Here is a 24,356-nt window from a genome sequence, read left to right as displayed (position 1 = left end):
AAACTCCCGTCTCACTCGCTTTCTGTTTTTCTCTCTCACAAACATGCTCGCTCGCTCGCTGACAAACTCCTAAATCTCTCTCTCTCTCACTCTCTCTCTCTTTCTCTATCACTGACTCATGCTCTCTCTCCCTTTCAACTACTCCCCCTCCTAATTCACCCAAACTGGCACCCTCCCCTCTCTCCCCCCTTCTCTCTCTCTCTCTCCCTCTCTCCATCTCTGTGATGGGATGTCTGTGGAGGATTGTAGCCTATGGGTGTAGATGTGTAGAGAGAGCTGGGAGTTGATTTCTCTCTCGCTCGCTCTCTGAGTGTTTCAGATCTTTGTGCAGCTGAGACCAGATTGTCTCTGGATGTTATTTCCTAGCTGGCAAGAAAGCATCAAGAACTACGAGGGAGGTGTTACAGTGAGGTACGGTGCCACTTGTGTCCTCTTTGGTGTGTGTGTGTGTGTGTGTGTGTGAGCTTCTGGGTGTTTACATGAGGCCTGGTGGCACTATGTTTTGTCCACTGGCGATTTATTCTCACTTTGATGTTGCATGACTTTGTTTCCTTAACTGAACAAACATCACGTACCTCTGTTTTCTATCCTTTTCTATCCATCCTTTCTATCCTCTACTTTGTGTGTTTTACCAGGGAAAGACCATTATTCTTCTTCTCAGTGGCCAGTGTTCACTCGCCTTTGTTTCTTTTCCGTTTTTCCCCGTCTCGCACGCTGTTGTTTGCCCTGAGATGTTGCATGTGTGCCGGCTGGCAGTGCAGAAAAAAAAAAAAAATGAAAAAAAAAAAAGAGGGAAAACAGGTTTTGCCTGTTCACTGCACACACATACACACACTCCTCTCAAAAGGCCTTTGGGGGTGTGCTGAACATCAGTTGGGAATAGTCCCAGTTTCGGAGGACCTTGGGCGGCTCTCACCCAAACGCCATGTGTTGGTTGTGCGATGTGTACAGCTGTGTTTACAGGGAGTCAGTGAGACAGAGGAGGGACAAAGGTAGAGACAGAAGCAGTGTCGTGGGCAGACATAACTCTGCCTGTGTCACCCCACAAAACTCTGCTTTTGTTTCGCAGGCACTCACAGATGGGCTCATTCAGACCACTGACAGTGTACAAGTGTGTGTACAAGTCTGTGTGTGTGTGTGTGTGTGTGTGTGTGTGTGTGTGTGTGCGTGTGGGTTGAACTTGTTGGTGTTAAACCCTTGGGAAGGTATGATAACTGTTAAACAGTGTGTAAAAAAAAAAAAAATCAATCACGGTAAACTGATGTGCAAGGAGGACCAGCGATTTCACTCACAGCCCCCCTTCTTATTGTGTGTGTGTGTGTGTGTGTGTGTGTGTGTGTGTGTGCGTGTGTGCTACACCCATCTGTCCCCCTGCTCAGCCAGATTGCAGGCCTCTGTGTCTGCCGGCGTCACACGGAGGTATCACTCTCCCTTTAAACTGAAAAGATTATCTCGGCCGTGCGCTTCCACAGTGCCATTTTCCAGCTGTTTCCCTCTGGCTTGCCTCTCTCCTTTCACATTTTTCTTGTTTGGAACACGGAGCGTGCTGCGCTGGTCTGTGGGTGTATCCCGGCAGAGAGGGGCTGTAGTCTGCGGGCCTGTGTGTGTGGACGCAGCCCGGTCCCCTGTGCTGTGGTCAGCTGTTGAGCCACATGGTCTCAAGACTTAGTCACCACCCGCCCTGATAATTATGGGTTGATTTATGAGCAACAGAGGACGATGACGAAGAGGAGGAGGAGGAGGAGGAGGATGCAAAGAAAAGCTGCAAGAAAAGCTCTTTGATGGATCTGCCGCTGTCAGAGCTCCAGAGGTGTTCGAGGAATATACAGCCCCCTCCCACTGTTTCACTCATGTAAAGCAGCCCACCGGCTGCGTTGCAACGCCGAGGTCCTGCGGCTCTGGCGAGATTTTAAATGGCACCTTTTATGCATGATTAAAGAGGGGAGTACTTGCTCGCGGAGGTGGTGCGGTGTGGTCGTGAATGCCACAGCTGCATGAGAAAAGACAGCGTCCACCTGTTACCTGGGATATTTCTGTCTGATCAGTCTAAAGAATGTCCTGTTGGCTAACCATGGGCCTCCTGTCAGTCACAAGCCTTTGTCTACATACATACTAACTCTTGGTCTCTCCACCAGTTGACCTATTCTTAGATGGGAGTGACTGGTTACCACGCTTACTGGATTTCCTCTGATGGACACCCCCCCCACCCCACCCCCTTCAGAAAAAGACCACATGCATACATACACACAGTCACTTGGTGGATAGATGCATTTCATGCGCCTGACGTCAGAAGGCAGACAGCTGACTGAGCAGACAGGAGTGGGGGTGGGATGGGATTAAGGGGGTTACCGCTCATCTGGGGAAGCCATAGATTTGTTTCGCCCACAAAGCTGATTAGTGCAAATTGTAATCCACACCAATATGCGCAATTTATAATTGGTGAACTTGAGACAGATGTCGTTTGTGACTGGAGATGTGCGAGGTCTCTGAGAGGCGTTCATTCGACTAGAAACAAAGGGAACCATGTCTATTAGTGCATTTGTCTTCAAATGTGCAAATACTACAAATTTTAGTTTAAAACATTCAAAAATGAAGAGAAAATTTCAGACGGAATGGGAAGAAATAGGAGTTTTGACATTATGTCAAAGATATCTATGTGGTCAGAGATACCAGCTGAAGAAGGCAAGCTAACCAGCTAGCTCTGGCCAGTCCGGACCACTAGCTGCACAGCTGACTGAGCTAATCAGCTAATGGCAGATACAGTTAGCAGGAGTTCATGCTAACTCTGGTGATAGACTGCCCCCTGTTTGTATGAACTCAAGAGGTGGCCGATCTTACATACTGCATTTTGAATGTTGATTGGTCCAATAGCTTATTTTTGCTCAAAACTACTTGATGTATTATATTACAGTGAAACTGTTTATTTTGTGCAACCAATAGAAAAACTACTCAATGTAACACCATAGTAAGCAGAACAAAATCTCAATACTACACTGATGCCAAATTACACTGCTTTGACATTGTCAGACTCACAAGTATGTTCAACAGTTCAGTCACATGATCCCGATGGATGCTTGGATGCTGAAAATCAGAACTACTGTGGAACAGGCAAACGCAACGGAACATCAGGAACGGGAAAACACAACAGATGACTCAACAAAGAATGAACTAAAGACTGGACTAAAATACAAACTAATCCAACAGGGGAATGAGGTGCAGATGAGGGTAATGAGTGGGGGATACCAGAGACCACGGAAGGAGCCGGTCAGTTTGGAAAAACACTAGGAACAGGGAAGGGTTAACCAGACAGATATGTGACAGGTGTGGAGGGAATATCAGGCAAGGGAGGAGAACGGGGACGCAGGAAGTAAACGGAGCAAAAGGCACCACAAAAACAAATAGAACACAAATGAAATCAAACTGAAATGACAGGGCCGCCACATAAATGGCGGTAAAACAAACTGGTGGTGTAAATCCAAAACCTAACTCATCAGAATTTCTCTTCTTCCTGGATATCTCATGTGTCCTCGTGTGTTGAAAGATGATCCCGCAGATGAAGATGAAAAGCCCACACTATTCCAATGAGCGAGGCCCATGGGACCGGGCAGTTGGCCGACTCAAACAGCAGCTAAAGCTAATGACAGGTGGTGGGAAGCGCTGCTGGCAGCAGCAGCAGCAACATGTTATTTGGGAGTGGACCACTTCCAGCAGGCGAAGATTAAATCCAAAACCTTTGGTCGGAGATTTTCCTCCCCATCTGATGAAACAATGTCATCAAAGCAGAGTGGACTGCACCGCTTCAATACTAAACAGGTGCACCGGCATACACAGAGGTTGACTGAGGCCTATATGATAGTAGTCTTTGTCAGAGGAGGGGGGGCTGTTCCCTGTGTGACCTCATCTTTCTATAGAAGACTTCCTCATGTTAATATGGGCTTGCTGCTGCTGGCATGTGACTGGTGGCCTTGCAGACTTTGTTTCCCTTCCAGAGCTATTATCAGACAGAATGTCTGTGAGGGACATCAATGTCAGGGTCAGTGTCTGGGCTTGCCAGGACTTGCTCCGGCTACATTTGTGTGTATGTGCAGCACATGCGAACATGGCTTCTCTCCTGTTTGTACCCCTAACTGAAACTGTAGAGTTCAACAGTGTGAGGATTTGTGCTTGTCTCATCATTTCTGTCACATAAACATATACAGCAACCAATATCCATAGCTAGCATAGAAGCACTAAATGGCCACTTTATTTCCTCTGTTTCCCCCTCATAACGAGTTAGATTTGATTTCTTTTCCCGCGATCACAAGTTATTTGTGACTTTATCATGAAATAAAACAAATCCTGTTTTCAAGAGACAACAAGAATGAGATAAATCAATCCCTTTTCGCCAGAACACAAAAGGTTGTTCCCCCTTATTCCTTATAGCTTCATGTTTATTAGATCAGCAGTGCTGCTGCTTGCCAGCATGCATAACATGGCATCTTGACAAGTGCAGCTACTGATTTAAGCAGAAGATGTCAAATCAAGGAGCACCCATTATTAATGGCGAAAATTCATAAAAAGTTCACGTGGGTTTTGCTTTGAAACTCCCAAAACCCAGCCCACAGAGCAGCGGCTGTATGTCACGATCCAGTCTTATGAATCCTAAGGTTTCTCTTATGATTAATTATCTTATTATCTTGGGAAAACGACATTTTTTATTTAGTGAGTTTGTTAAGTAGTTATTAAGTTTTATTTCTTTTTGTTTAACTAGTTATCACGGTTAAGCAAAGGAAATATATATATATATATTTTTACCTGTGACCAGACATTGCAAATCGAGTGATATATATAAACATTTTACATTAAGTAAAAAAAAAAATTGAAGAGTAAGATTTTTTAGTAAGTAAAAAAATCATCAATAAATGAATCCACCAGATTTAGTCCACCCACACAGGCAATACACTACACACAGCCTGTGTGATGAAGGCACATTTAAGACATTTTTATCAATGGGACAAAATTTTAAATGATAAATCAAATGAGACACACAAAATCAATCAAATGCAAATTAAATGTGTTACTCGAGTGTTGCAGAGATGATTCGGCGTGCGAGAGTGGGAGCGCCGGCTAGATTACGTGACATGGCGAGGATGTTAACAGGGGAAGACGGTAAAGGTCTTCGTCAGAAAGAGGACAGAGGGCGGGAGGGATGAGACGACAGGAAAGTAGGACAGAGAGAGAGAGAGAGAGAGAGAGAGAGAGAGAGAGAGAGAGAAAGAGAGGGAGAGTAGCTAGAGGCCTGCTCTTCCACCTTTTCTGCGGGGCAGGTGTATCAAATTGTACCCACTTAACGGCACCCATCACTAAACACACACTCGCTTAAACACACGTGCACACGGACGCCGGACACCGCCCCCCAGCACACAAACACTCGTCGTCCACCTACCAGGTTTCCTCGCCTGCAGCTAGACACTGAATATTAGAGTGCTGAGCGTGAGCCCAGCTGCAGAGCCATGCTAATGATTTCAACAGGAGCGGTTAAGCATTCCCTTTAAAAAAAACACTGCTTTGATCCATCGGAGGAGCCGTGGGGGGAGTTTACGCTGAGATGAAAGATCTCATCTGGCTGTGATGTTTGTGTGCTTGATTTCAAACATGTCATCTCTCACATTCAGCCCTGATCAAATTAGGTCATTACCTAATGGGGCATGATGCCCCCCCATGACAATGCTATGATACGCTCCCACGTTACTATCATGCTAATCTCCAACTGAATCCCTGTCAAACCGTTGTCCGTTGGCAGAGGGGATGAGATGGAGATGGAGGGATTTGCGAAGGAAAGAGTAAGGCGAGAATTAAGGAGCATGTGAGAAAAAAACCATCAAGGTTAGGTTAGGGTTAATCGGAGTGGCGAGGGAGGAAGAGAAGGTACTGCGGGAAGGGGTGATGGCGGGCCGAGTCTGTCAGTCTCGTCATATCCTCCGCTCGTTCCTGCGAGTGCAGATAAGAGCTCTGAAGAGAGGGATAATGTGTAGGTAGAGCAGCGTCTCAGACCACGCTGCGGAGGGAATTGCTTCGGCTTTGGATTAAAGGCTGTGTGCGCCGGCGTGATTTGAACCTGTAGTCTGGTAATTTCATGCCCCCGGTGGACCTCAATTCCAAGATTTAACACACACTTACCCCTGAAACCTCTCCCACCTCTCTCGCTGTGTTCTAACTGTGTCTCCACCTTCCACCTCCATTCATCCCTCTTATATTTGCCAATTGACCCCATGGTCCAGAGCACAGGGAGTGTGGCTCAACTACAGCCATGACCGCACGCATACCTCACCCTAACAGGGGTGGGGGGGCTGAGAAGCAGATGAGTGTATAAAAGAGCTGTAAAGTCGAGGTCAAGTGTGATCAATCTAGCGGTCGCTCTCAGCACATGTCACTCTGAACGGCCTCTCGCTGAGCCGCGGAGATTCGAAGTGCGCAGCGCTTCAGAAGAAAGTTAAGAAAAGTTGTGCAATGACGCAATGCGAGCGACGACCAGGCGCAAGTAAATCTGAAAAACTTCCCTGCATGACAAGAAAAAAATACTCTCTCGTGTGTGTGTGTGTCTTGTTTGTATAGCGGCGGCTACATCAGAACTAAAACAGTCAAGTCAGAGCAGAAAAGTAATAACACACACAGAGAGCAACTGCTTCATGAGAGGCCAGGCTGCCGACTGCTTCTATCGCTGCAGCAGTGTCTGTGAACGCAGCGTGAGTCGTCCCCAGCCAGGGTTCATACTGTACGTACCAGGGCCCCGTGCTTTCAGCTTAATCACCGGCATGACGGACTGCCGCGTCTGAGCATTAGCAGTAAAACAGAGGAGAGGAACATTTAGCCTCTAACTGTGTGGATCTCTAGTCTGGCCAGTGATGTAACCTATTAGAATGACTAATTAAGTAAATGAATTGAATTTGCCTGCCCCTTGTTCAGTGTGTTTACCAGCGCTGAAAATAGCAGGCTTCAGCCGGCGCACCGAGCAACGATGGAAAAAAATCCAACGTCTTCAAAGAGAGAAATCAAACCAACTGGGAGAAAGCAGAAATAACGAAAAAGGAGGTCAAAGCCAAGCAACATTCTTTTAAAAGCAACAAAGAACTCTCAAAGGTGCTATGTGTAAGAAAACATTCAAAAATGAACTCAAATGATCAACAGACTGCAAAGAAACAACAGTTTGGAAGTTATGATGCCTCTGTTTTGTGTTGTAGGGATATCCTCTGAGGTTAGCATGCTAAACAGCTAGCCCCGAATCCATCCCTGTCCAAAGCTCCTGCTTAGCGCTCCCTCCCTGCTCGAAAAACCAGCATAGACTTGGTGCTGGTCTAGACTGTTTTCTTTTTCTTCAGCAGGGCTGTTCGCTGGATAAATGGCTAACTGAGCTAACTAGCTAACGGTAGCCTCAGTTAGCGGTTACCCTGTTGATATGCAGGTCCCTGTTTGTTTTGAGTAGGAATTCTAACATATTGCACCTTTAAACAAAATAACTTTAGTGTTATTATTAATGCTCACGCACAAAACCCTTCAACTGAAAGTACCACGTGTAATTATTAACACTATTAATGACGAACCAGAATGCCAGATTTAATATAACGCAGATACAATAATTTTTTTAATTAAGATATAAGAGGCACAGTTTAGAAATATAGAAACAAAATTAGGTCATATTATCTGAACTTTAGATGATTGTAATTTAGTTTAAAATTCATTGATGGGAGAGTAAAATATTTAGTAACATGAGCAAAAAAGAAAAAACAAAAAAGGTACACAGGCTACTGTAAATAAAGAAAGAACACAGGTAGCTAGTTAGTTAGATTTGCTGTGTAACTTTAGCATGTGTTGTATCATAGTAGAAGTGTTGAGACACAGGCCAGAGAGTAAGCTAGCAATCATCAGCAATTGAGGAAAGTAGCTTAATAAAAGGTGGAGTATAGGTGGGGCATAATAACTTTTTATAACTTTAAATGTGTCAGTATTTAAGGGAGAGTCTCGTACTGCCAGGGAGAAAGTCCCCAAGAGCACCGAAGAATTCAATGTTGCCGAGGTAAAACAACCAAAGTACTCACTCATAATGCTAACGCTGAACTGACTGCGCCATGCTAACGTTAGCTAAACTGCTTCTGTATGACAAACAGACACGGAGGGCAACCTAAGGATATCAAGGTCAGAAAAATATCATTGTTTTCTCCTGTTAAAGTCATTGCAGAGTCATGTGCTGTTATTTAGCGACGCTGGATGTGAGTTGTTCGCAGTGAAATCCGTTTTTAAAGTGATTTTCAGTGATTTAGCACTGATATGAGCTAGAGACTGGTGGATATCTGTTGTGCTTTACTCAGTGCTACACGCAACGGTCATTGGATATAATGGGTTGGACCTTGTGTTAGCAAACTTTTTTTTTGTTTTTTTATCATACCAGGGAGAAAGTTAACATAATTAAGCTCACCAAAACATACTTCTGAAAACATAACCTTCTCCTGGATGATTTTAAAAATGACATTCTGACTAGATTTGTGTGAAGGTTCCTTGTCAGCATCATGGTCAGTGTCAGCATAAGCTGCAGACAATTGAGTTTACAGAGAGGAGTGACTGTACCATTACTAGTAATACTGTATATGGCATAGATGTTTGGCTGTCAAAAATGTGTGTTTAGCTCTAAAATGATGCTTCTAAGAGAGATTTAAAATAAGCAAAACCTTTATTTGACAACCTCACTGTGGTATGTAACACTTAAGTCGCCAATTGACGCAAACTATGATTTATGATAAATGGGGGAAAAAAGCTAATAAGCGAGAACTTGTTACTTCACAGGCGGTTGGCTAAGACCACCATTAATGATGTGAGAGGCAACAGAGAGATAAAGAATGACGAGCGAGGGATTGATGCAGACAGATGGAGAGATTTTCCAGGAAGGGAAGCACGGGAAGCTAATTAAAAACCAGCTGATGTGTGAAGAGATGTGACAGAGAGGAGATCCCTGTCTGTCCCGGAGACGCTCCTCTCTCTTAAGGCTTTTGGATTTACTCGGTCATATTCTAATTACTTTTTTAATCAGTGTTCTTTGTCCCACTCCAGACTACAGTCTCCTTTGTGATTGTGTTGATTTTTCTTTATACTTATGTGTCTACCTGTCCCTGGTTTTTGGTCTGATGCCCCTCTTCCATCTGGTTGATGGTGGCTCTCTCTCAGGCCCTGCAGGTGAAAATGGAAGCAGGTGGGAGGGGAGATGCTGAAGGAGATTTAAAATATGAAAACAGCAGGGTTGCGAGTGGTAGTTGTGCAGGTTGAAGTGGTTTAAATAGGGCAGTGATGAACATCTTAAGCCTGTGGAGGCTGTGAGGAGAAGGCTTGCTGGGTAAGGGAATGCAGGCCGAGGGTGAGGGCGGCCCATAATTGAATAAAGGAGGGCGATGGTGTGTGTAAGTGTGTGTCTTTGTTTGATTTGCTTCTCAGTGGCCAGATTTTCCTCCCCCTCTTTTCCAAGGTCAACACGGGGATTATTAGCGGAGAGGCATCGTCGTAATGATGGCAGCGATGGTCATTAACTATTCATCACCTCACGCTACACTGCGGGGCAAAGTGTTTGGGCTGTGTTGAGTGTATTAGGGAGTTCCAGACACACACAGCTGTGCATCAGCACTTAAAAGCTCTGTCATGTGTTGTTTTGATCTGTTTGTCTGTGTGCAACTGAGACAGCTGGCTCACGTCTGTCTGAACAGGAGATTTCCAGGCACACCTATTCAAGGCTCTGTTGTGTCTCCCAGCTCCCTTTGTCTGCCAGCACTGTCTTTATGGGCAGCCTTGACAAAACTATGCCTATTTGACCACAAAGTCTTCAGGGCGTGTATGTTACATGAGGTGAATCCAGGCACCTCCCCCTTTTTGTGTTTTGCACCGTCCTAGACAGTTTTTTTTTTTTTTTTTTTACTTTACACCAGCTCCGCAGTGTAGTAGTAGAGAGGAGGAGAGTGGATGCTTGCGACGCTGGGGGGTGTAACTGTACCCCCCTCAGATGGAGTAAAGTGGGCTGGGTTCACTGGGGTCTGGAGAGGGGGAGGGACGAAGAAGGAGGGAGAGAAAGACAGATGTAAAAGAATGAACTGCTCCAAGCGGCAGAGTTGCCATGGCTACGGGGGGGAAACGGATGAATGAATGACATCACAGTGGCGGGGAGGTGAGAGAGTGTGAAATTGATTTGGTGGCGGAGCACGGGGAGGCGTCGTTCGTTGGGTTTCCGTCGGGGCGAACACATTTCTCTCTCTCCTCCGTAGCCTGGTGTCTCCAGTGGACGCGCTCTCACCGGTAAGGTTTTTCTCTTTTCTCCCTCATCATCAGCGTGAAGGCTGGTGGTGAGTGTGCATGTGAATTTAACTCTGACTCTCTTCAGACAACATGTGAGACATACAGCAAGGACATGACAGCGCGTGGTCGTGTGCACGGATGTCATGTGGTGCTCCCGGCGTGCCACAGGGAATGAAAGGGAAGGCAGATGTGCCGTGCAGTTGTCGCGGCTCTAAATATACCACGAGATGCTTAGTGTGGAAGAATGTGTGTGTTTCTGGCTGGGAATGAACAGCTGATAGTGAAGCAGTGATTTCAGCATGCCGTCAGACATCCTCGCTGTATATGAGAATTATTGTCTGTGTCTAGGTTGTCACACTTTAGAGCTGTACTTGAGCATGAGTCTGTCTTATCTGATATTATGTCTTTGTGTAAGAAAGACTCACACTTATCTTGTGGCTGTGTTGTTGTCAAGAATCGTAAGGTGCTGATGCTTTTAGTTATCTTGCGATAATTTTCTGGCTGCTCAGGGCAGTCGTCTTGTCATTTGCCACTCTCCACAGGGCTATCAAAGTACAGGGTCAGCCAATCAGAGCTGGTGAAGTCTCCTTAGAGAAGCTGCTTTTCCAGCCCTGGAGTTTGAATCCGGCTCCCCTGATTGAAGGGTGGTCTTCCTTCGCAGTGCACCACCCTGCCACGAGCTCATTGGCAAAGCCCGTGCCATTCATCAAGCTCTGTGATTAATGATGAAGTTGACCTGCGATGACTCCTTCGGGACAAATGGTCTGAGTGAAGGCGAGGGGCTAGAGGTCACAACAAAGCCAATCAGAATCCCTTAGCTCAGTGTCTCTTCCCGCTGGCCCACATCCAGAATGGGGAAACCGATTACATTAGGGATCAGAGGATCAACATTTAGCTAGATTTGGAAAACATAATCTATTACTACAACTCAACTATCAACTGGTCTTTAGATCTGCTGAAATGTGGCCTGTCCCGCAGTGTGGAGGTGAGTATGTGGCGGTTGCTGATTTCACATCGTTTCAGTGGCTGTCATCAAGGCCACACTGTTGTTAATCAGAGCATTTAGGCTCCAAGGACACTGTACAGCAGGCGGTATAGTACTTTGGCCTCCTGTCACAGGCATATGTGAACAGTGCTGTCTGTCTGGTTCCTAGGAGAATATTGAAAGAGACGGATTAACATTTAAATTTGCATTTAGCCATTTATCTACCACCCCAACCAGACTTGACTGTTTTGTTCAAGAACGCGAGTAAATCTAAAAAACAACCTGCAAGGGGGCAAGAAGGCATAAAATCGATGCTTCTGTTGATCAGTACATTACAGCGAAGCTGTTAGTCGTTCCTAATTTATCTAAACCAGGGTGAACTTGGCCAACCAAGTTAGCCTTGACACTGAACTCACATTACAGCATTCTTGTTTTCTAAGTTAACATTACTTTCAGCTTCTCTTTGAACATCATCTACAGTTGTTGAGGCCACTGTAGGCAATGTTTGATAGACCTGGCAACTCACATCTCACTACCAATAATGTCTTTGACAAATGTCTTTTGTTTTTGTTTTCAGAAAAAGACTCTGATTGGTAAAGTCAGTGTTGTCACAAGCTTATAAAAACAATCTGTGCTGATATGAAAGCTTGTTGTTTTTCAGATTTCTAATAAAACAGTGTAAACACTTCAAAACTAATAAACACATTTTAGAGATTATTGTGCAAAATGTGTGTATAATGGCCATTATATGTCAATACTGTTAGTTTTTACTTGGCATCGGCCCCAAAACTCAAACATTAGTCAGGCTCTCATCCCTATCAGGTATATGAGGGTGCCTTCCTACCGATTATGAGGGTTAAGACATAATATGCCATGTTACACATTGCCCTGTATGCTTATTTTCAAAACAGCAGGAGAAGTGTGATTTCTGGCATGTGAAAGGGGATCAGTCAGGATGTATGTTTGTTTCAGACTTAAGTTCCAAGGTCCCCATTGTGTTGTTGTTAAAGCTAAGAGTTAAGTGTAGCTGTTGATGCTGTGAAGGTGTCTTTGAGGAGGTGTGTGATGCAAGAAGTTAATGTGGCCAGCTTCAGGTAGGCTCAGGCCATCAATTATAAATAGGGAGGGGATTAATATACATGAGGCTGTTTAATACAGTTTCAGACAGTTTAATTTGAAACTGAAGAAAAATGTCCCTGGCAGGTGTACAAAACTGTGCGCCATGTGTAGGTCACTGAGTTTTCGTGTGTGTATAGTCTTTGTTTACACACACACACCAGTCACAACTAGTTGGCATGTTGTATGTATTGGGGGCATCAGGGTGGCTGTTACCAGGCTCCAGTCAAGACAATCAAAAGCAGTGCTGGCATGTCCTCTAAGTGAGCTTAAAAGCTCCGCTAAGTGAATGACTGAGAGTCTGCCAGCTTTTTGGAGGGCATGGTTGGGGGCACAAGTGGGTCAGTAGTGAAGAGCCATGCCAGCTCTTACTGATCGCTCTTTGTTTCCACTTTGAGAACAGAACTGGCCCGTAGCGAAACGCAACAAAGTAGGTTGTGGGGTTTTTTTTGTTTTGTTTTGTTTTTTGAGTAAACAATATGAAGTGAACTCTAAGCTGTTCCACTCTGGGCTTCTGGTACTGCATTATGTTACTCAGTTTCACAGTGAGTTTGTATTTCTTTCTTTATCTTTCAGTTCGCTCTGTGCCTCTCTCGTTCACTGTTCGTTCACGCTGGACGGGAGGAGGCGTTTCAAGGAGGTTGCTTAGCGACATGAGCAGTTGTGTTTACACCATGCTGAAGTCAGCTTATGTGTGTGCGTGTTTGTATCCATGTGTTCGCAGTAGGTCGTTCCTCCTTGTGGTGACAGCTGGTTGGCAACGCTGTGGTCAGATATGGTGACTGGACCTGTACACAAACACTCACATTTAAACATGCCCACATATACAGACTGTGTGGAGGTTTGTAGAGTAAAGCAGCCTTAGAGTTATACAGAAAGAGAGATTTACTGAAACTAATCAGTTACTACAACTTTACTTTATAACAAGTGTTCAGATGGAGAGAGCAATGAGTTACTGTGTGGCATTGTGATTGCTGTAGCATAGTTAGTGGCCTTAATGAGACATATTAACTAGTGACACTGACAGTTTTCTTACAGATTAACAGAAAACAAACTCTCTTCCTCACTCTGCCTCCTCTTTGTTTTTCTATACCACTATTAACTATTAACTATTAGCCTTGAACCCTTAAGGTTGACCCTTATTTTGACCACATTCAGCTAATGCTACAGCTAATTTCAACAGTGTTTGAAATTAGGTTGGTGAATGGAGATCCCTTATCTCTTCTCTCCCTGAAGTTTCAGCCACAGAATGGGTAAATGAAACTGAACGTTACAGGAAATTTAACTTCCGCTGACGTTTTTTCTTTTAAGATCTGTTTTTTTAATGACTCTTAAAGCCAGACTGGAGCACTCGCAATGCCTGGGGAGTACATTAAGATAGGGAACTCATTGTTTTGCAGGTTGGATTTTCTTACGGCATCAGCAACTGTAGATACAAACTAGGCCATATTGCCAGAGGAGACCCACCAGTTACTGTATGTTTATTTCTGTCTGTCTCACTTGTTTATCCACCATCAATAACTATTGAATATCTGCAAACATCTCAACATTGCATTTCATGTAGAATGTACACTCTTACCTTTTTTTGTCACACTTTATCGTCTTTGCTTTGCTAAAGAAAGAACAAATAGGGTGTTGAGTATAATTGGGCATGTTTCAGAGTGTGTGTACACAGTACAGTGTGTGTGTGGGTGTGTGCACACATTCTCATACGCAGCAGGTATCTTGGGCGACACTGGTACTTGAATTTGAGCAGCTTTGCGCGTAGCGTGATAACATAAACATAATGGTTCATGGGGTAGGAGTCAGAGCCAACTGTTCACTGGTCTGTTAGCTCGCTGTGAGTCACTAATACAGTGTGTGTCAGGCAGCGGTCATGGTTTTCACTCTTAGTCAGCCAGGAACCAGAACAAGGTAACAGGAGGATGCCGCCTCTGCGCTGAGTGCTGCTTCAGTTGGGAGCTTCTCACATGCAGGACTATGCTGCTCTTTTGTTTGTCTGGTTATTGATTGTCTCTGGTGAAGCTCGCAGCCATCCTTTATGTTCCCATGTTATCCATTGTGCCAGCTGCTTGGAGCTGGGAGCTTGGGGAGAGGGCAGTAAAGGATAGACAAAGGCAGGGAGAGAGATGCTTCCAGTTTGAGGGATTTTGGAGTTGACAAGCAGAGGGGAGGTGATTTAGGGAGAGAAGCAGAAATGAAATTATTGGCAGGAAAGTGAGAGAAGCATGAGAATGTGTGAGAGGAGAAAAAGTGGCTTATAAGTTATTAATTGTTATAGCTCTACCCTGTCTTTTACTGCCTTTGTCATATACTAATCTACTTCATTTGTCTGTCAAGTTGTCATGGTTCTGACAGATTTTTCACTTCACTCCTCCTCGCTCGTGATTCCATCATGTTCTTGTCTTTTTGCACTGCGGTAATAATGAGCTCCATCAGTCCACCAGTGTCCGATCTGCAGCATGAAGATGCGACAGATGTTACTTTTCTGTCCATAAATCGTTTCTTCCTTGTGAAATTTGTGAAATTTGATTTTACTTGGCTGCTGCAACATTGGAATGGATAATGAAGTTCTAACATACTGTCAGTATAAGTCTGCCATCTGATCGCTCATATCCCCTCTGATGATGAACTACCGTTCACTTTTTTCCTGTCCCACTGTTTCTTTGTTATAGGGAATGTTCTACCATTCAATGCAAGTTCATCCTCTCTGTCTCGATTCTTAATTTGTATGACATTTTCAAAGGTAAGGGAGGATTAGGGAGCTTTCATCGCTTTTGTAAGTGTTGAGCTGACGAGTCTGCTTCACAGCAGCCGTTGGTTGTAGCTCCAGTTGCACGCATGTATGACACGACTGTAGCTGAATAACTGACTAATAGGGCCCGGCACATTTTTTGGGCAAACAGCTCCAAAGCAGATTGCCCAGCTTGTCAGGCCTGGTGGAAGTCAAGTCTGTTTCAGGCAGAAAGAATATAATAGGAGTTTTTTCTACCAAATCAGTACTAACAATGATATCAGATAAATAGCAAAAATACATTTAAAAAATTATATCTGTGTTTAATTTAAATTGTTAACCGGAGATCAGAGGATTGGTAAAGAAGAAAATAGATGTTTTTGATGCCAATATTTGGTATAGACACATTTTTGCTTACACCAAAAAATAAGGAACATTTTCTTACATGAAGAAAAACATAGTGAGGCTTTACAACACCATTTGGACACAAGGTTATTAAAGTTGCTTACTGGGCCATAGAAATACATACATGATAAGACATTAAGACATTTATTTTTAGATTCGGATTCAAAACAGTTTTATCTCAGATTTCAGAAGCTACTTCACATTGCTTTGTTTTGATCCTGAGAACCCTGACAAAACCTGTCCGAACTACCTGAGGAGTCTGGATTGTTCATAACATACAAGTAAATTAGAGATGTGTTTAGGCGTGATGCCATTTGGTGCTTTATAGACATAGTCATAAGATTTTAAAGTATATCCTTTGACACACAGGAAACCAGTGTAATTACTCCTCCTTCTAAGTGTAAGTAAGAATGTTGTTTATCAATATTTCAGGAGATTGAACACAGAGTCGCGTTGTAGTGGTTGGATTCACAAGTACTGCCTATTGAAACTTGTTCCGTTTGAAATAAATGGAGTAAATGAAACATTGCCTTTGTCAGGGGTGGATGTGTCAGTCTGCAGCCATGCCTGTTTCTTCAGCACCTGCGAGCAGTTGAAAGCAACACTTGAATTGTTAGTGATGGAACAACACCAGCAAAACTATGATATCTCCTTAGTACAGATGGAACGTGTGACTGGTATACTCTTACCTTCACCTGCACACCTTTTGAATGTTGCATAATTTCTTGTACTGTTTTTTTATGTCAGCAGTTGTTATTTACCTAGTGGAGTTTCACAGCATACAATTGTGGCAAGGGTCATTGTAAGTTTTATTTTGAGGCTGTTTGCTTTTAATTGATGAAAAACTGCATTATGCAGCTTTAGTTACTATGTATGTCGACTTGATCAAGGCACATAAACCTCTTTTTGATTCAGTGGAGTTTCTTGCCGCTCTACTGCATCAAGCAGAGAAGCATTTAAATCCTCCCCTTGCAGGCAACGATCCACCATGGGATTGACCAATATTGCTGCCAGGCTATTAACTAGTATTATGAATATTAAATAGTAATCCCTGCTGTTCAGTTTTAACCTGACCTGAGCTGCTCTTTTGGAGGAAAAATGGTTGGATTACAATATAATCCATCCTAAAGGGTGATACCCAGATTATAACTAGATTTCACACATGCACAAGGTGTATTGTATTTGTAGTTGTTTTTATAACTCCATGCTGACAACAGCAGTGGCTCGAGGCGTTATGTTTTCTGGTTGTCTCTTCCATTTTTGTGAGGGCTATATTTCCAGAATCCCTTGAGGCACTTTCTTAAAATTTGACACAAATGTCCGCTGGGAATTTAGGATGACCTGATTAAAATTTGGTTGTCAAAGGTCAAGATAACTGTGACCACACAAAATATGTTTTTGGCCTAAATCATTGAAGAATGAGGATGAAATTGATCAAATAATCCCATGGGTTCAGTGTTGGAAGCGATGTAGTTATGATCCTTGCAAAAGGACAAGAATATGCAATCAAAGTTGGAAAAATGTGTGATTTGAATGCATGCTCAAACTCTTGCTTCAGTAAGTGTGTGTTACACTTAAATATTCTTGTTTTTGTTTTCTTCCGACTGTCCTTTATTAGTCTAGTCTTAGTCTTTTATAAATTTAAACTTAGGCTTTTTTTGTAAATGTGTATCAGTCAAACCATCGTGTAAAAGCATAATTACAGTGAACAAGGCACTTTTAAGATTTACCATATTTTTGTTTTTGGGTCAAACTTATTTTCAGTGGGAGTGCTTGGGGCACTTTTACGCTACTATGAAAATAGCTATTTTTAAACCACTAAGAAGGCTCCACACAACATGAAACTTTGCTCGTAGTATCACCAGGGTCTCTATGAACACGAGCATTGAGACCATTATTTGTGTACACAGAGTTTACTAAAATGACACTTTTTGAACAACTCAGCTCAGCAGTAGCTTGTTCTGCTAGCCATGGCAGCCGAGAAGTATCGATCTCCGAGTGTGACGTAACCTGCAGGAGAGTTAAAGTGGACCGCTACGGTCTTCCGGCAACAACTATCCACGCGATATCTCACGTGACTTTTCCAGCTTTTTATTTTAGTATTGTTTATGAGGCTCTTTTTTCAACTTCAGGGTCAATATTGTATTTCACTGATGACAAAACAACAAATTATCTGTGCATTTATATGGAACTAAGCTTTAGGCCCGGTCCACCTTACTGTCCTCCATGTTATGTTGCATTCTGAAATCGACACTTTTCACTGGCAGGACGGCGGAAAGCAGAGGAAACATCTGCAATGTGAGTTGTCCAAAAACTCTCTTTTTAGCAAACTCTGTGTACACAAACAATGTTGTCAATACTCGTGTTCATGTGCAGAGACCCTGGTGATACTACGAACAAAGTTTCATGTTGTGTCGAGCCTTCTTAGTGTTTTAAAAATAACGATTTTGCTGCTATTGCTAAAGTGCCCCAAGCGTTCCCATTTAAAATGAGTTTGACTCGAAGATGAAAACACAGTAACTCTTAAAAGTGCCTCTTTCCTTGTAATTATGCTTTTACACTAAGGTTTGACTCATATACATTCACAAAAAAGCCTAGGTTGCATTTTGGCGAGAGTCTCACTTTAAGTCCATGTTTGTGTTTGTGCCTGTGAATGTGCGAGGAGCTTCTACTGGTGCATTTTGCCTTCGAGCATCCTGAGTCCCTCCCTCCCTTCCCTAAATCAACACACCTCTTTCTTTCACTTGCTTTTAGAACAAATGCAGATGCTAGTCAGATCTTATAATTCATGACAGGATGCAGTGGTGCTCATACTGCATTTGTCCAGAACGGCCGTTAGAATCAACAAAAATTAAAGTTACGTGTAGCACGCAGTATTTTTAATAATCACACACATTCAGATTTGCACTTTTAACACACTGCCTAAGACGAAGGAAAGCAACAGCAAATAAACCTTCCAGTCTTGTGTCACAACCAGGTGGGACAACAGCTGGTGCTAAACCGCATCAGCACGTCACTCCAGAAACCTCAACAGCCTATCAAGAAAACCAGCGTGAGATCAGTACAGTACAGCAGTCAGAGGGCCAATCTGTCTTAACCACACTGTGACAGGATCAAATACATAGCACACTTGAGCAGTTAAACACGAGGCACCTTGTAGGATATTTGTTTAGTATTTTTGACTCTCTCGTCAGCTGCATTTGGTCATAAATATTTCATTTTTACATTTAGTTCTTGCACATTTTCATCTCTCCTTCCCTCAGCAGAAAGCAAATATCCACCAGGGTGTAACTCATTGCTTAGTCTGCCTGTCAGCACCCTTGTAACTGTGATGCATGGCTGCTCACTATAAAACCTAGTTGTTACATATTCTAACATGTGTTTTAACTAATCCTCCAAAACAGCATACGAGTGACACAGATGCCGACTTGTGTGTTAAGGTAAGCCTACAGAAGGAACATAACAACATAAGATAATAACAGTAATAAGAAAATACCAAGCTAAGGTGTCTGAAATAATTGTTATGGTGGTGTAATTATTCAGTCCATTGCCTTTAAAATGTGTCTTACTGTTCCAGTTAGATCAAACCTAATTAATATAGAAAAACACACATGCATTCTCACATAAGAACTGATATGAAAATGGTGTATTTCAGAGTGTTTCATCAGCAGCATAATTAGCGAAAACGACATCACTGCTTGGCAACGTAACGATAAAAATGAATGTCGTGACAAAAACACAAGCTGTCACCTCAGCTAAACAACCACAGCGCTGTGTATTGCAGCAGATTTTAAACAATACACATAGCGAAATATACAATTCACCATGAAGAACATGATACAATATACAGAAGGGTTGTGCCCATAAATCAACATGCTAAATGTAAATTCTGCTGGGAAATAGCTGCAGGACAGTTCAATTACATGACCAGCAGGTATAGAGTGGAGGGAGTGAGGTATAGATAACGCAGTCTTGTGAAGAGAAAGGCACTTCATTAACCTGACTGTTGTGGTTTGCCTGTGTGTACGTGTGTGTGTGAGAGAGACTTTCCCTCGGTAATCACATAGTCTCCATTGTGTGTGTGCGGGTGCAAGTGCACATGTGCCACCCAGTTACACAAGGTCTTCATTTGCATGGCAACATTAAGCATTCATAAAACATGCAAATAGTATTCCAAATCTTAAGTTTGACTCGTAATATAGATAAATATTTATTTGTGTAAATATATCACATATGCTAAATAATTAATCCAGAGAGATCATCATATATAATGCATCAGCAAGTGCCTTTGGCTTTGCCATAATTGGGAACATTTCCTGCATCAGACATCCCACATTATTAGTGTCAGATTGCTTGCAAGCATATGCACACACTCTGGCCTGGTAACCATAGAAATAATGGCGGTAACACAGTTGTACTATTGATTTACACCTGAGGGTGATGATGGCAGAATGACAGCTGTGTCAAAGAGAATGACGCTTGTCATCTCCAGTGAGACTGAAGCTGTTACAATGAGAAATCGTCACTGCTGCGATGAAGCACAGTCCAAGCTACTATTCACAACATTAATTCTGATACTCTGCCAACATGCACAGATGTATATTGCTGCACATATCTAGATAATAGCATGAACCTACTGAGACATGGGTGTGTGAATTGCCAGATCAATGTTACTTCTTTAGACATCACTTTCTCTCTACCCGTATTTAAAAAACAAAAAACTTGAACTTGAAGGCTTGAATAGCCTAATATAATAAACAATCAAACTCTACTGTCTGTTATGTACCTCAGTTTTCTTCATCGTATCTGTACTCTGTGTACCTCGCTGCTCAGGTGTTTGACCTAATTGCAGCTGCAGAGAGGTAGAACTTATTCAAGCGCAACTCCAACCCATTATCCTGTCGCCGTTCCACCAGAGATGAGTTGACTTGCCTTCTGGCATTATGTGAGACCTTGTGTTACCTTTTGTCCCAGTGTTCCAGCACATCACCGCCATGTGATACAGCATGTTTCGCGTCGATCGCTGCAGGCGCAGATGGCAAGATTTCGCACGAGCCGTTAATGCTTCATGACATTCGGATGGAAAGGCACAACATTTTCTTGTCAGATCTACTGCTGTGAGGTCTGGATGTCATGGGTGAAGTGTTAATGGGAGAGTCATTGTGTTGTCCTTGACCAAAAATACTGCACTACCTCGCTAGTGAGGGTAGTGAAGGTGAGAATGCATGTGTTGTCTGTGTGCTTATAACTTGCAGTCATAAAAAAAAATAAAAAAATCTGGATGTGTTTTGCAGAAGATGCAGCGAGTTGCTTCCCTGACCTGATTTCTGATGACAGGAATTACTCGAGCATTCAGTCTGACACACACGCACGCACACACACACGCACACACACACACACACACACACACACACACACACACACACACACCCATCTCTAGTCTCTGCCATACTGTCATTCTCCTTCAAGCTTGTTCTTCCGCTGCTCCCCGTTCAGTACTCTCACAAAATGAACCTCACCTGCCTCTCACGTACTTTTATCCCACCTCCTCTTGCTCGTGTTTGACGATGTGAGAACACAGCCCAAAACCTCCCACAGAAAAATGCAGCACCGCCATGTAACCTGCACATGTGGGAGCACATCGCCGTGGCACAGATTTCTAAAATGTGTTTTTTTTAGTCACACACTGCGCAGCCCGTTAAGCTGTTACACGCTCATCCATATTGCGCACGTGTGTATATATATGTGTGTGCCTGCAGTCTTGCTCGCCATCTCACTTTATCTCCTTCTCGTTTCTCTTTACTCGGCTGTTTTTCCCCCCGCTCCTCTATCCCCTCTCTTTCGCTCGTTCTCACGTTCTCAACCCTCCGCGCACAAATCCTCTTTTTAATGCAAAGATTAGGTATTCATATATGCAAATCAGCCTTAAAGCACAAAGTCATAGAGATTGCCCCACAGACACACTGACACCGCAAGCACAGAGTGCATGTTGCGTCACTTAAAAGCTGTGGTTGTGCTGGAGAATGTTAAATGGATGATAGAGTGTGTGTTTTTATACTAGTCTCAAACCCTCACCATTCTGGTAAATTATACTTATCTGAAGTTAATTTGTGGCCAGTTTAAGACCCTTGATGAGCACTTAACCTGTCACCGCACCAAAAACCGCACTGCAGCAGCTCCTGTCTTTCTCTCTCTCTCTCTCTCTCTCTCTCTCTCTCTCTCTTTCTCTCTCTCTCTGTTTCTCTCTCTAGCATTCCCCTCTATCCAATTTCCAGCTTATCCTTCTTTCTCTTGCTCCCCCTGCTGTATCTGCATTCCCTTCATTTTCCAATACTATCACTATTCTTCTGTATTCTCCCATGACCTCCCTTGCACTCTCTTTTATCCCTCAATCTACAATGTAAAGGGGCACAATTAATCCCACCCCTCCATCCCCCGTCCTTCTTCTTTTGGCTGAGAAGGTAGAGGATAGACCAAAGAGGTGTGCATCCTCCATATGAGTCACTGTGTGTGTGTGTGTGTGTGTGTGTGTGTGTGTGTTGTGTGTGATCGAAGGAGATCAGGAGGGGGTGTGTAAGGAGGTGAAGAGCATTGCGTCATCGGGGGTGTGTTGAGCGGGAGGTGGGCTGAGCCGGCTGTCAGTCAGTGACGCGAGCAGAGCACGTGCGTCGGTCATGGCTGAGAAGACGTTGTGCGGCGGTTATCTGGCTGTAGGCGAGGAGAGCTAGAAACAGCCGCAGCTCCCCTTGCTGACGGGTTGATCGAGGGAGTGAATGTCTTGTGTGTGAGTGTGTGTGTGCATGTGTGTGTGTGAGTGTGTGTGTGTGTGTGTGTGTGAGTGTATGTGAGTCTGCGTCTGTGCGCATGTAGATGCTGCATGGGCTGCAACCGGAGCTGCCGCTGGTGGTGAATAATGCAGACAGGGGAACGGAGTTTGGATAGCATGCAGGGAGCCAGATTAATAATGCACCCTGCCGGGTTACGAGCGCTGCATTAGTTAGTTTTGCTGGAACCTGTAGCTGCTTACTGCCTGCCTGTCTGCCAGACTCTCTGACTCCCTGGCTTCCTCCCTGCCAGCCTTTCTACCTGACTGACGGACTGTGTGACTTACTCAGAACATGTCTCACTACCATTTCATCAAATGCTGTGAGTAGCCATTCACCATCTTTTTATCCGTGTATGCAAGTGTGTGTGCAAGTCTATGCTTCAGCCATGGGTGTGTGCCTGTTGTATTAGCACTTCCTATGTATGCAGGGTATCATATACTGTATGAGTTTACATGCTTAAGAATTCCTGGTTACCAGCTGCACACAGCAGCACAATCTAAACTTCAAATGGGTATTTTTGTCCCTGTGTGTGTGTGTGTGTGTGTGTGTGTGTGTATGTGCGCGCGTGCAGTAAGTGGGTGTGTGAGCTTGCTGCAGAGAGCTGCTGCAGATGTGTGAAGTTGACCGGTGAATGCGGCAGGTAGCAGCAGAGTGAGCGAGAGAGAGATGAAACAGAGCCACAAAGATGCAGATCCCATGAGCGTCTGGCGTATTCATAACACAGTGACAGACTGACAGAGAGAGAAAGTGGTTTCAGAGAGAAAAGGACAGATGGAGGGAAACTGAGGGTGATTTAGAAAAGCGTTGGGAGAGAGTGAGGGAATGGCAGCCTTGGGAATTGGGAAGGAGGTGAGGATGGGATGAGTGACATATGAAGCATGCAGCCAAGTGGTGGGAAGAATGATGGACAGAGTCAGGGAGGAATGAGAGGGTGTGATGCTGATGTTTAAGAGGTAATGACCAGGAGAGGGAATGGGAGAGAATGAAAGGAGAAATACTGGAAGTGAATTATGTGATGCTGTAGAGTCTCTCCTCGACTCTTGAGAACCCTATCAGTGTCACCCCCAAATCTCTCCATACTACATGCATCTGTATCTATATCCTGCATGTTCATTGTGCCTGTGGTTGCAGCCTGCATGTGTCTTTGATTGCCCTTTTCAAAATTCAATGCTAGCTGCAAAGCTTTTTTTTTGGACATTAACATCAATAACCTAACTGCCATAGCGGAAGGTGAGATTGTGACCATATTTCACATTTGGTGGGATACTGAATTGGTGACACTAATCTTGGGTGCCCACCTTGAAGCAGCCGCTTCTTTCCAGCAACATCCATATTTTGAGCATTGTCTGCTGTCGTGGCAACCACTCTGTATTCTGTCAGGATCAGCTTTATTGGCCAAGCGAGCATGTGGACACATTAAAAGACTTTGACTGTTTTTTTATCTCTCAATGAATTTACTCATTACATTTCACACACTGAGAGACATACAAGAGTAGTCCACCACAAGCTCATTGGTTTTGCTGATATTGAGCTTCGCATGATTGTCGTTGCACCATGTGATGAAGCTCTCTATCATTCCTCTGTAATCCTCTATAAAAAAAAGTCCAGTGTCTGCAACCTGACGGGTTGGTGCAGGCATACATCCGTCAACTTGTAATTTCAGACTAATTTATGAACTCTTGCAGTGCTGTCAGTGCTATTAGCCGGAGCCTGAATTGAATATTCCACAGACAATCAATAACTGATAGCCTGGAGATGGGATGGCGGGAGAAGAAACCGCCTGCTTTTTATTCCCGTTTCACTATCCCTCTCCCTGTCTCTCTCTCTCTCTCTCTCTCTCTGTCTCGCCACTCACTCCATCTCTCTCAGATTCATTCAGCCCTATTTCCCATCAGACTCAGTCCTACAGTACTGTCCTTTCCCTCTCCCATTCACATTCCATCGATCAGCTCGGAGCCATTCATCACACAGCAACAAAAGC

At 43.8% G+C, this 24,356-nt stretch overlaps 1 protein-coding gene across 6 annotated transcripts in view; it reads left to right on the top strand.

Moving 5' to 3' along the window:
- Window positions 1-263: 263 nt before the first annotated feature.
- Window positions 264-24,356, top strand: part of myo16 (myosin XVI) — a 107,992-nt gene continuing 83,899 nt past the window's right edge. For 2 of the 6 annotated variants that reach the window (XR_005077088.1, XM_037110498.1), the window contains exon 1: window positions 22,240-22,694. Coding sequence is in view for 1 of the 6 variants with exons in the window: in XM_037110498.1 (XP_036966393.1) it covers window positions 22,667-22,694 (28 nt within the window). In the remaining 5 variants the exon portion in view is untranslated. Of the gene's footprint in view, window positions 412-7,881; window positions 8,054-8,110; window positions 8,173-10,190; window positions 10,309-22,239; window positions 22,695-24,356 lie in introns of those variants that run through there. The other 4 variants (XM_037110499.1, XM_037110501.1, XM_037110502.1 and 1 more) reach the window with 4 other exon arrangements.

This window comes from Acanthopagrus latus, chromosome 9 (assembly GCF_904848185.1).
Source record: "Acanthopagrus latus isolate v.2019 chromosome 9, fAcaLat1.1, whole genome shotgun sequence".
Taxonomy (NCBI): Eukaryota; Metazoa; Chordata; class Actinopteri; order Spariformes; family Sparidae; genus Acanthopagrus; species Acanthopagrus latus.
The sequence above is the reverse complement of the archived record's forward strand: the minus strand, read 5'-3'. Positions and strand labels throughout refer to the sequence as shown.